The 13164-nt window shown below is 41.9% G+C and overlaps 1 protein-coding gene and 1 long non-coding RNA gene across 6 annotated transcripts in view; one reads left to right on the top strand and one right to left on the bottom strand.

Annotated features, from left to right (window-relative positions):
• Positions 1–6752, bottom strand: part of LOC145513154 (heterochromatin-stabilizing protein CFDP1) — a 103636-nt gene extending 96884 nt beyond the window's left edge. For all 5 annotated transcript variants that reach the window (XM_081508634.1, XM_081508633.1, XM_081508635.1 and 2 more), the window contains exons 1-2: positions 6536–6752; positions 1929–2046 (exon numbers count right to left, since the gene is read on the bottom strand). In XM_081508634.1, the coding sequence (XP_081364760.1) occupies positions 1929–2046; positions 6536–6599 (182 nt within the window). In that variant the 5' untranslated portion in view covers positions 6600–6752. The remainder of the gene's footprint in view (positions 1–1928; positions 2047–6535) is intronic.
• LOC145513162 (uncharacterized) lies at positions 1568–6752 on the top strand. The gene is made up of 2 exons (XR_014059165.1): positions 1568–3998; positions 5516–6752. It is a non-coding gene; the product is annotated as an uncharacterized LOC145513162 (long non-coding RNA).
• Positions 6753–13164: the final 6412 nt, after the last annotated feature.

The raw sequence follows: 13164 nt of genomic DNA, 5'->3' as shown, positions 1-13164 counted from the left end.
AGAAGGAAGAAGAAAGATAAGACAAACAGGCAAAAAAATTTCAGTTATTCCTTCCTGAATTCCAAACATGTTGGAAACTTCAGAAAACTTTTAAATCGGGATGACTGGTTTAAAGGACTACTTACCTCACCGCATGACATGGTGAGTGGGAGAGGTTAAGCTGAGATTTTATGGAAGAAAAAAAGAACTGAGCTCTTGGAGTTACCATTTTCCAAAAACACTTAGTATAAAAATATACTCTTCTACTTCTGAATTAGGACTAGCTATTCTCACCAAAACACTGAAAATCACATCAATCAAAAAGAGGGCTCTAAGAACATACATATGCCAGATACTTTTAAAAGTCACTCCATTTGGAGAACAGATATTGAAGAGAGCCTCAGATTTATTCACACTGTTTCTTCCTAGAGTTCTGAGGGAGTGGGGAGTGGAGAATCCATGTTTCTTCCAACTTTCTGAAGATATGAAAGCTGGAATACATAAAAACTCAAGGACAAAAGAACTGAGCCAAGACTTAAAAGAGCAAATTGCTTCCTAAGACTATTCTGACTTCAAGTGAATCATCTAATACTCAAAATTCTTCTTCTACAATCTGCTTTTTGCTTCAATGCTCCGGAAGACAGAAATACCAATCAAAGAGAATAAAAGACTTCTTCTGAAAGACTCCCTTATCTGAGTTAAGTAACTTGTGAGAACTTTCATACTTTTTTGTTGGGAGTGCAATTTAGTACCAGGCTTATAGAAGGTAATTTGCCTATACCAATATATATATATATTTTTTACTACATACAACCCTGGGTCAAACTATTCTACTTCTCCATGATCTGATTTATAAATATACAAGGGTACAAAGACAAAGAATATTCATTGCAGTCTTCTCTGCTGTAGTAAAGATAAGGAAAATCTAAAGGTCTCTCAAGGAATGTTTAAATAGAGTCTATCCATATAATGTAACACCATGCAGTTACTAAAAAGAAAAAGGTACAGCTAAATGTACTGCTGTAGCATCATCTCCAAGGTGTGAGATAAGGAAAGTGACAAAAGATACGCAGACTACACTACTATTCATACTTTTTTTTTAGAGTAGGAGGTACAGGGTATTCTCTACTGGTTCACTGGTTAGGACTCCCTGCTTCTACTGCAGGGAGCATGAATCCAATCACTGGTCAGGGAACTAAGATCCCACAAGCTGTGTGGCCAAAAAATTTTAAAAAGTAGGAAATACGTAATATACACTTATACATATACAAAATGAGGGGCTTCCCAGGTGGCTCGGTGGTAAAGAATCGCCTGCCAGTGCAGGAGACACAGGAGACTGGAATTCAATCCCTGGGTGGATAAAGATTCCCCTGGAGGAGGAAATGGCAAACCCACTCCAGTATTTTTGCCTGGAAAATTCCACAGACAAAAGAGCCTAGCAGACTACAGTCCATGGGGTTGCGAGGAGTTGGACAAGACTTAGCGACTGAACATGCATGCAGAGAGAATTATTTCTGGCAATGTAATTTTTCTGAGACAAAGCAACAAGAAATAGGAATGGGATACATATGTTTTCTAGTAATTGAGCTTTTCTTTTCTCTTTTTGGCAAACCACACAGCTTGTAGAATCTTAGTTCCCCAACCAGGGACTGAATCAGGCCCTGGCACTGGATGCATGGAGTCCTAACCCCTGGACCACCAGGGGATTCCCCAGTTTTGCATTTTAAATCAGGTGCACATATTACCTATTAATTTTTTTTATTAAAGTTCAAAAATTATTAAAGCTTACCAGAGAATAAGAATTTAATCTTAAAACGTCACCAAATATTTCCCTCAATGAGAAAAGGTTAGAGATTGGCAGCAAGAAATCTGTCATCAGACCAATGCCAGCAATCTGGATGTCTATGTCAACAGCCCCTGACTTCTAAGGGCCTTGAGGGCAGCATCACCTGGCCAGAACGCTCTCAGCCTTTCTTTTCGTCCCTTTGGTTTTCTGTGTCTCCTCTTCACCATCCACTTCATCTTCCTTCACTAATTCATTTATATCATCTTCACTATACTCTCCACCTGCAATAACATAACATGGTGGTCAGATAGACAGGAATAAAGATTTTCACATGAAGATGATACATTTTCATTACAAAAAACTAGTACTTTCCTTTGTTCTTCACCAGACTAAAATTTTTTCTGAGGGTTGTTCTCCCTGTTCCTGAAGACTAGGATAAGTTCCCCTACTCCAGGCCTCCCAGAGAGTCCATTAACTCACTCTACTTATATTTGCAATATCTGCTATGCTCCACCCACCATGAGGACATGGATCAGCATGTCTTTAGAACTATATGCTGAATGAACAGAAATTCCAAATCTACTACTGTCACTTTTCAAAGAAGAAACTGATGTTTTTACCTCATCATGGGTATCTTTCAAAAGTAAGCAAAAGTATCTTCTCTTATCAATAAAAGCAGTTTAGAAAGAGGCTTTTTTAAAAACTTCAAGTTAGACAGAAAAAACAAATATGTCAATTTCCCATCTTCAGACACTGACATTCAGGGTCCCCAGCAAAAGTGCTCCTTGGATGACTAGTCTGACCACTTTCTGTGGGTACCAGTCAACAGATCCGGTACACACAGAGATTCAACCAATTTTTTTCTTTTTTATTTCACATAAGCTTTATTGCAAGTATAACATACCAAAGCACACAAGCTAATGCACAGGTCGCTGAAATTATGCAAACGGAACACTCCTGTGTAACTAGACCCAACTGAAGAAGCAGAACATGAACAGCATTGCAGAGGCCCCTTGTGCCGTACTGCAATCACTGGCCACCAGCCACATCCCACAGAGACCCACTATCCTCAAGTCTAACGAAATAGATTAGTTTTATCTGTTTTTGAGCCTTAAGCAGATGCCTACAATATGAACTCTTGCATTCAGCTTCTTTCACTCAACATTTTATTTGTAAGTCACCTTGCCTGGAGAATTCAAAGCACATAAACTACAGTACATGGGGTCGCAAAGAGTCAGACACGATTTAGCAACTCTTTCATTTCACTTTGCATGGAGGTATAGCTTATTCATTGTCATCACTAAATATTATTTCATTGTATAACTATACCACAATTTATCTACCCATTCCTGTGTTGATGGATATTTGGTTTGGAGCCATTACAAAGAGTGGTATTTTGAATATTCCTCCAGATCCACTTAATTATTAAAGGTTTAATGCACAATGAACTAGGACTGCCAAACAACTGAGGAAAGTCTCTAATATCAAAGGCAAGACTGAAAACAGGAAGGAATTCAGAGGAAACAAAACTAGGGAAAAAAACTTTTATAATTAATATCCATACAATAATCAGATACTTGCACTCACAAAACAAGAACATGATGCTATTTAAAAGTTTTTGAACAACAAAAAGAGTTATTAAAAATTAAAAATATTCAAGGGTCACATTTTGATGCCCAATACTGGTTATGAGGACAAGAAAATACATCCCATGCCACACCATGGCTTCAGAAGTTCCTGGTCTACAATGTCAAAGAGCTTGAAGTACTGCTGATGTGCAACAAATCTTACTGTGTTGAGACTGCACCCAACATCTACAAGAAATCCAGTGTCATGGTAGAAAGAGCATCCAACGGGGCCATCCAAGTCACCAATTCCAGGCCACACAGGGAAGAAAACACACAGACAGCTTGTGTACACATTGTATTTGTGTTAATAAAAGCCATAAAACATAGAAAAAATATGGAAAGAGAAAAATACTCAACAAAAGAAGGGGATGTTAAAATACTGAAATATTCACATAAAGAAAAAAAAATCAGAGTTAGAAAAGAGAGGATCAAAATGGAAGAAAAGAGAGTACCAGTCCATAAGGTGTAACATAAGAGTGAAAAGTGAAAGTTGCTCAGTCAAGTCCAACTCTTTGCGACCCCATGGAATTCTCCAGGCCAGAATACTGGAGTCGGTAGCCTTTCCCTTCTCTAGGGGATCTTCCCATCCCAGGGATCAAACCCAGGTCTCCCACGTTGCAGGCGGATTCTTTACCAGCCAAGCCACCAGGGAAGCCCAACATAAGAGTAAATATACAAGTAATGATTCCAAAAAAATAGAATGGAGAAAACTGTCCCCCTTCCAAATTTAAAAAGCTCCATAAGGCCAAGACCAATGGATGAAAACAGACTCATATTAAGGTACAGTATATCACTGTGACGGAGAAGGCAATGGCATCCCACTCCAGTACTCTTGCCTGGAAAATCCCATGGACGGAGGAGCCTGGTAGGCTGCAGTCCATGGGGTCGCTAAGAGTCAGACACAACTGAGCAACTTCACTTTCGCTTTTCACTTTCATGCATTGGAGAAGGAAATGGCAACCCACTCCAGTGTTCTTGCCTGGAGAATCCCAGGGACAGCGGAGCCCAGTGGGCTGCCGTCTATGGGGTTGCACAGAGTAGGACACGACTGACGCGACTTAGCATCAGCAGCACTGTGAAATATCAGGAACAAAGACAAGATCCTATCAGCTTCCAAAGACAAACAAATTTTATGTAAATGAGTAAAAACTAGCAACAACAGACTTCTTAAAATAATGGAGAAATACCTTCAAAATTCAGATAGAAAACTATTATAGAATATAGAACTCTATACCAAACTATTAATCCTGCCTGAGGGTCACCTACTTATTTTTTGATAGTCATGGTCTCACACAAAAAAAGTTTCTATCATCCATCTTTCTTCAAGAAGCTACTTGAGGATTTATTCTCATTTTGGTGGAACACAGCAAGAACGAAAACATCACAGGACCCAAGAAACAAAGAATCCAAAAGAACAGGGAGACAAAAGGAACATCCAGAGTGGTCAGGACGGAAGATTTTAAGTTTAAAAATGATAAAGCCAAGTCAAATCCGAGCAGGTCAGAAGACAAAGAGGGACTTCTAAAAAGTAAATGATTATTTAATATATCAAAATGTCTTAGAAGATGATTTAGACAATTTTGATTGAGAGTTTAGGATCAAATCAGTATTAAGTACATAGATGACTAAACAATAACAAAATGGCAATTATTCACTCCAGAGAAATCTAGTTCAGGAAAAGCAATAACTGTATATACCACATGGTTCAGCCAAGAAGCTGGTGTCCACAAAGTCATTACAAAGAAAGGAAACAATACCAGTCTAACCCAAATTAGACATAGGCACATTGGCAGGCTGGGGATTTGGGAAGGGTCTGAAGTTGAAAAAGTCTATGTTTTGGCAGTGAGGAGAAAGACTCAAGGGGGTATTAGAAGAAGACTTAACATGGATCAGTTAAGTCAACAAACAATGGAAATACCAAATTTTAAAAGAAGAAAGCAGTTTCTTCTAGAGAGAACTGACAGGGACGATAGGTGATGGAAAAGGTTCAGATTCAAAGTAAGTAGTTCAGAAATACTTGACTATTGTTAAGCATACCCATGCCACCTTTTTGGCTTCATCGGGGCTCAGACGGTAAAGAATCTGCCTGCAATGCAGGAGACCCGGGTTTGATCCCCTGGAGAAGGCAATGGCAACGTACTTCAGTATTCTTGTCTGGGGAATTCCAAGGACAGAGGAGCCTGGTGGGCTAAAATCCATGGGGTCGCAAAGAAGCAGACACAACTGAGCGACTAACACTCATGGTACTTTTGATTAATATGAAAACTAGTTTTCAAATGATCACACTGGCAAGTATCAGAAGACTAATGCTGGTGGATAAGAATGGAACCTGGTAACCCAGTTGGGAAGCTATGGATAGTCGCAGTGATAATGGAAGCTCAGTAAGAACGAGATTGCTGAGGGAGTGATTAGAAACGAATCTTCCACGTGGGCTCAAACAGAACTGAATGATCATCTGGATCAAAAGAGTGAGAATAAGGTTAACTCCGACAGGTTTTTCGGTTTTGCTTTTACCTGAGCGACTGTACCAGCAGATACATCTAATGAGATGGGGGAGCCTGTGGAAAGCGCAGGATGGCGGACGGGTTAGGTCTGAGTGACCTAACTGGGTGAACTAAAACCAGATCGGTTTTAGAAGCCTATACAAAAACTTTAAAACTAAGGTCTGAAAAGACAGCAATGAGTGCTATCTTTGCTAAGAAGTAAAGGGCATCATTATGTTAAATTTTTAACAACCAAATCACTTCTGAGGACAGAAAGTGAAAAGCTTATATGTGGGACATGCCAGTTAGCAACTTCCTGGGGACGCAAGGTCTGCCTTTCAGAAGAGTTCAGGGTGGGTGAGAAAACGCGATGCCCAACCACCCGCACCGTCTGAGTTCACTTGCAGGTTCCCGCCCTCCGGGGGGGGGGGGGCGGCGGTCCAATCCTGGCCACCAGGAGCCGCTGCGCAAAACGCCGCGGCGGACGCAACCAGGGACACGAGGGCCGCGCGGAGCCGGCCGGCAGGCAAGGGCGCGGGGCGGGGCCGCCTGAGGCGAGCGCTGCCAGGCCACCGGGCCCACGCACGACGGCCAAAGCGCGCCTCACGTGAGCCGCTGGGCGGGGCGAGTCGCCTCTCGCCTCTGGCGGAGTCGCTCACCCGAGGGCACGTAGTCCTCGTCTTCCTCGGAGGTGGAGAAGTCTTCAGAGTCGAATTCCTCCATGTCGCTAACGCGCAGGGTCTACAGGGGCGAAGCAGCTGTACCCCACGGCAAAGCTCTAGGGATAGAGCGTAGTGGTGCGAGACAGGAGGCGGTGGCTGGGGCGGAACCCCGCAGCTTTGAGCATGCGCAACGCGTGCTACGCGCTCCCAATGCGACACTTCCGGGCCAGAGCCTCCGGCTTGCGGACGCGGGCTCGCTGCTGAAGCGAGGCATGCTGGGACGAGTAGTCTTCAGAGCTCCACCAATTCGCCTAAGATGTGTCCTTGAAGCAAAATTTGTTTGCCCGTGGGAAGACGGCCGACCTTTGTTCGGTAGTTGACGTTTTTGAACTCGCTTACTTGTGAAAATTTACTGTCACCTCTAAAATCAATATTTTCCGTGCTTTCTGGGTTTATTTGTGGACATGCGCAGAGAGTGAAAATTTTGAGTTAACCAGTGGTGGGTCGTCGAGATTGGAGGCACATGATCCACTATATTACTTAAGCTCTAGAAGTGTAAATAAGTGTCATATTCGCAGTCTATTTCTTGAGGCGGTTTTTCATCTTTGGGCTCTCTGTTGGAGACTTCGCTGTTTAAAACGACCCTGAGCGTAGTGCTGGGGTGCTGTCTAATGTTCATAAGCGCAAGAAGGCTGTAATGTGCCTTATGGAGAAAAATAAGTGTGTTAGATAAGCTTCGTTCAGGCAGGAGCTGTAGTGCTGTTGGCCCCGAGTTCAATGTTATTCAATCAACTATCCGGTACATCAAGAAAAATGAAAGGAAATTCGCTGATCCGTACGTGAAGCTGCTCCGTAAAGTGCTAAAGTGACATCCATAGTGCGCGAGGAAGCTATGGAATAGATGGAAAAGGGGTTCAGTTTGTGGATTCATGAGATGACAACTGACAAAAAAAGGTCTCGTGGACAACACTGTTGTGAAGCTAAAAGCCAAAAGTACCTCTCCGCTAGAAGGCTTGCACATTTCAAAAGTCAGCGTGGTATCAATAGTGTTAACCTTGCAGGTGAGGCAAGTTTTGCAGATCTGGAAGCTGCGGAAGAACTCAAACAATACTTGCTAATTGTTATACAGGAAGAGTATATGAAAGAGCAGGTTTTCAACGCTTATGAAACTGGCTTATTTTACAGGGAGGTTGGCAAAAGAACCTATATAACGCGAATGGCCTGTAATGCCACTGTCATTCCAGGAATATGAAACCTTACTTTCGTGCTCCAGTGCTAAGGCAGGCATAAAGTGCAAACCTCTCCTGGTATAGAGCTTCAAGTTCAGTTACTTAGAGGGAAAAGCAAGAACCATATCTTATGTCAGTCCCTTGGAGGTGGAACAAAAAAGCCTGGATGACCTCTGATAGGTTCCACAGCTGTTTCATACCAGAAGTTTAATACTATCTCCAGGGCAGAAACTTTGCCTTCAAGATTTTGTTAATTTTGCATAATGCCTCAGTCCACTGTTGTAGGAAACTCAAAAATCCCCACGCCAAGGTACAAGTTCTTTTCGTGCCCACAAATACTACCTCTCTCATCCAGCCCTTGGATCTGAGTTCACTCACTCAGTCGTGTCCGACTCTTTGCGACCCCGTGAACTGCAGCATGCCAGACTTCACCAGACTGAAGCATCACCAACTCCCAGGCTTACTCAAATTCACATCCATCCAGTCGGTGATGCCATCCAACCATTTCATCCTTTGTTGTCCCCTTCTCCTCGCGCCTTCAATCTTTCCCAGCATCGGGGTCTTTTCCAATGTCAGTTCTTCATATCAGGTGGCCAAAGTATTGGAGCTTCAGCTTCAGCAGCAATCCTTCCAATGAATATTCAAGACTGATTTCCTTTAGGATTCACTGGTTTGATCTTGCAATCCAAGGGACTCTCAAGAGTCTTCTCCAACACCACAGTTCAAAAGCATCAATTCCTTGGTGCTCAGCTTTCTTTATAGTCCAACTCTCAGTTCCATACATGACTACTGGAAAAACTGTAGCTTTGACTAGACGGACCTTTGTTGGCAAAGTAATGTCTCTGCTTTTTAATATGCTGTCTAGGTTGGTCATAACTTTTCTTCCAAGGAGCAGGTGTCTTAATTTCTTGGCTGCACTCACCATCTACAGTGATTTTGGAGCCCCAAAAAATAGTCTCTCACTGTTTCCCCATCTATTTGTCATGAAGTGATGGGACCGGATGCCGTGATCTTAGTTTTCTGAATGTTGAGTTTTAGGCCAGCTTTTTCACTCTCCTCTTTCACGTTCATCAAGAGGTTCTTTAGTTCTTCTTTGCTTTCTGCCATAAGGGTGCTGTTATCTGCCTATCTGATGTTTCTCCTACCAATCTTGATTCCAGCCCAGCATTTTGCATGATGTACTCTGCATATAAGCAGGGTGACAATATACAGCCTTAACATACTCCTTTCCCTATTTGGAACCAGTCTGTTTTTCCATGTCCAGTTCTAACTGTTGCTTCTTGACCTGCATATAGATTTCTCAGGAGGCAGGTCAGGTGGTCTGGTGTTCCCATCTCTTGAAGAATTTTCCAGTTTGTTGTGATCCACACAGTCAAAGGCTTTGGCATAGTCAATAATGCAGAAGTATTTGTTTTTCTGAACTCTTGCTTTTTCGATGATCCAACAGATGTTGGCAATTTGATCTCTGGTTCCTCTGCCTTTTCTAAATCCAGCTTGAACATCCGGAAGATCACGGTTCACATATTGTTGAAGCCTGGCTTGGAAAATTTTGAGCATTGCTTTGCTAGCGTGTGAGATGAGTGCAATTGTGTGGTAGTTTGAACATTCTTTGGCACTGCCTTTGGGATTGGAATGAAAACTGACCTCTTCCAGTCCTGTGGCCACTGCTGAGTTTTCCAAATTTGCTGACATATTGAGTGCAGTGCTTTCACAGCATCGTCTTTCCATAGCACTTTCATAGCTCAACTGGAATTCCATCACCTCCACTAGCTTTGTTCATAGTGATGCTTCCTAAGGCCCACTTGACTTCACATTTCAGGATCTCTGGCTCCAGGTGAATGATCACACCATCGTGGTTATCTGAGTCATGATCTTTTTAGTATAGTTCTGTGTATTCTTGCCATGTCTTCTTAATATCTTGTTAGGTCCATACCGTTTCTGTCCTTTACTGTGCCCATCTTGGTTGCATGCCCTTGGATCAGGGAGTTAAGTATTCAAGGCACATTATACTAGGGAGCTCTATAGCAAGGCTTTTGAGGCTCACAACACCAATAAGGAAACTACCATGATGGACTACTGGAAGTCAGTCTCTATACACAATGTGATTATGTTGGCACAGCCTGAAATAATATCAAGCAGACAACTATTGATAACGGTTGGAAAAATATTTTACCAGACTGTGTGAAAAATTTCCAAGGGTTTAAACATGTTGCAGAAAGTATCAAGAACAGTGTCAAAAGCATAATCCATATCACATGGCAAATAAGTGGAGAAGACTTTAATGACATGAGGTAAGACGTGGAGGAAATTTTGGCACAGAAAGCAATAGAACCCACCAACAAAGATTGGCCAAGATGGCAAAACAAGGTGATGATGAAGATTGTGATGACAGCCTAAGAGTCTCAAAACTGTCCCTGTTACAGCAGGCTAAAAATCAGAATGGAACTCTGCCCTAAAGAAAAATTATCAGTGACATGGGAGAGTGTGAGCAAATGCTTGATCAAAGCCTCCAATTTAAGTGCTTAACTTCCTATACCTTTGCCACCTATGCCAAGATGCTGTAAAGATTTGAGGCAAAATCCAAGCAGACAGGGCTAATCCACTTTCTGGAGCCAGTTTAGGAGGGAAAAGTGCCAACTCCACCCGCAAGTGGTGAAGCCAAACTTCTGAGGTTGAACTGACAGATGTCAACCTGCAACCCTCTTCCTCATCTGCAGAATGAGCTCCACCAACCTGTCCTTGGTTTTGTGGGTAAGCCAAGGTGGAGAGGTTTGACCACAGTGTGCACTGCATCACTGTACAGCCTCTAGCTCCATCAATAAGAAAATATTAGGTAATGCTTTTATAAAACTTTAAATGCTTAGTTCGATGCATGATACAGGGTGCTTCGAGCTGGTGCACCGGGATGACCCAGAGGGATGGGATGGGGAGGGAGGTGGGAAGGGGGTTCTGGAAGGGGAAATCATGTACACCCATGGTGGATTCATGTCAATGTATGGCAAAACAAATACAATATTGTAAAGTTAAAAAATAGATAAACTAATTTAAAAAAAATGCTTAATTTTGCACTTCACAGGACTTTATATGCATTACTATACAGACTAGTATGTGTTTATGTATGACTTAGGGGAGAATTAAGGCACACAATCTCAGTGTTACTCATAACACAGTAATACTCACTGAAATAACTTTCATTATAAATACTGTATATCATTATTTATAAAAATGATACATTAAATTGTATCTTTGAGCAGAAACACAGGTTATGTACAGTTGACAAAAACCTGTAAGTTCTCAGAAACACATAGGAACTCAACCCTGTATTTTTGTGATCTGTGTGTGTATGGTGATCTTACAGACATAATTACAAGGATAAGCTGTGTTCTAGAAATCAAACATCATCCACACCGTTTCCTTCAAGCTAATACATATGGAAGTACTACCATATGTAATGCTCCTCATTCTCTCAGATTAAAAATTTTGAATTATATTCAACTCGGGGAGGCAGTAATCTTCCTATTCTGTGGGGGTCTTTTCACATTAATGGCATCCTTTTAAGCATAAAAATTTTTAATTTTTATGAAGTCCTGTCTACCTGGTTTCTAATGTCCCTCTTGCTTTGGGGGTTGTATCTAATGTACCTTTGCTTAACCCAAGATCACAAAACTTACTCCTGTATTCTTCTAAGAGTTTTATAGCTTTAGTTCTTACATTTAAGTCTATTACCCATTTCAATAACTCTTTAAGTGAGAATAGAAAAATAGATGTAAAATTAAGATCCAATATTTGAGAGTTGACCATTCTGTCTCATTTTCCTTGGACAGCATAGATAAACCCAACGATGACAAACTGGGATGTAGCCTTTTGCCCCATCCCTGGGATCTGAGTCGGGGGAAAAGGCTACCGCAGAGTTCTGCAGCAGTCTCTCTCCTCCATCACCCTGTTTCTCCCACTCTCCTCTTCACAGCTTACCAGCACCCCATACATTTGTTCAGATTCTGACCACTTTAAGGGTAACCAGGGAAGTATTTTCTATCGTGTTAAATTGTTTAGTAAGGAGGTCTAAAATTGGTTAGCAGGCCAAATCCAGCTTAAAGACATATACGTTTGGACTTGAAAAGCATTTCCCATGAATTAAAATAGGTCACCAGCTTTTATATTATGATTTTGAAGAAATATACATTTGGTCATTGAGATGAACAAAATTTCTCACATATACTCGGTCTTCACCCACAGTTCCTGGCTCTTATCTTCCCCAACCCTGGAATTTCTGAAATATTGAGTGATCAAGGTGTTTTGTGTTATATGAAGGTGACTTTTAGAAGAACCAAATAGGTGCTGGTTGCCAGGAGAGCCAACCCTGTGATTAGAGTTGAACTTGCAGTCCCCAAGCCCCCTATAGCCCTCCCCTGCTCCACCTCTGGGGAGGCGCAGTGTTGCAAGCTGAATCCCTCCCCAGTAGCCAATGATTTAATGAATCATGCATATGTAATGAAGTCTCCATAGAACCACAAAGGACAGGGTTGAGAGATTCCCAGTTGGCGACCATGTGAAAATTCAGGGAGAACCGTGCCTGTGGAGAGGTCATGGAAGCTCCACACTCCTTCCCCATGCATACCCCTGTGCATCTCTTCCATCTGGATGTTCCCTGAGTTACATCCTTATGATAAACCAGTGATCTAGTAAGTAAAATGTCTGAGTTCTATGAGTCAGTCTAACAAATTAATAGAACCCAACTTAGAGCAAATCAGTCAGAAGCACAGGTAACAACCGGGACTTGGAACTGTATTCTGGAGTGGGGGTTGGTCTGGTAGGACTAAGTCCTTAAGAGGTAGAATCTGGTGCTATGTCTGGGTAGAGTCAAAATTGAGTTCAACTGCTGGGCACCGTGCTGTTGTCCAAGAATTGCTTGTTGGTATGGGGAACATTCAATATACCAGCACTTAAAAACTGAGAGATTGCACATAATCTATATTTCCAACTTCCTTTGAAAAAGTAGAGAATCTGCCAACACTGGGCACATAATCCCACGAAGCAGAAATAGGCTGAAACTGAGGAATCCCTTTAGACAAACATCTCCAGTTGGCCACAATAAAAGCCCAATCTCCTACAAGTTTCCTGGTTAATTATTACCGTGTTGTCTTGGCAATAATTTACAGGATCCTTCCCACTCTCATTCCCCAAAGTTTCTTGCCACTGTCCAATCTTGGGTTATCACATTTTGGAAACAGAAAAGATTCTCCTCTCTTGGGATACATCAGATATTGGAGGCTTCTAGCTGAGCTCTGCATTACTCTGGGGTGCTAGAAACATTCTGTATCTTGATCTAACTGCTACCACTTTGTATAGTGTATAAATACATACAAATTCATCAAGCCACACATTCAAGAATTGTGT

The sequence above is a fragment of the Giraffa tippelskirchi genome, chromosome 7 (assembly GCF_054371585.1).
Source record: "Giraffa tippelskirchi isolate mGirTip1 chromosome 7, T2T-mGirTip1v1.2.pri, whole genome shotgun sequence".
Lineage (NCBI taxonomy): Eukaryota > Metazoa > Chordata > Mammalia > Artiodactyla > Giraffidae > Giraffa > Giraffa tippelskirchi.
This window is presented reverse-complemented; position numbering and strand designations above follow the sequence as displayed.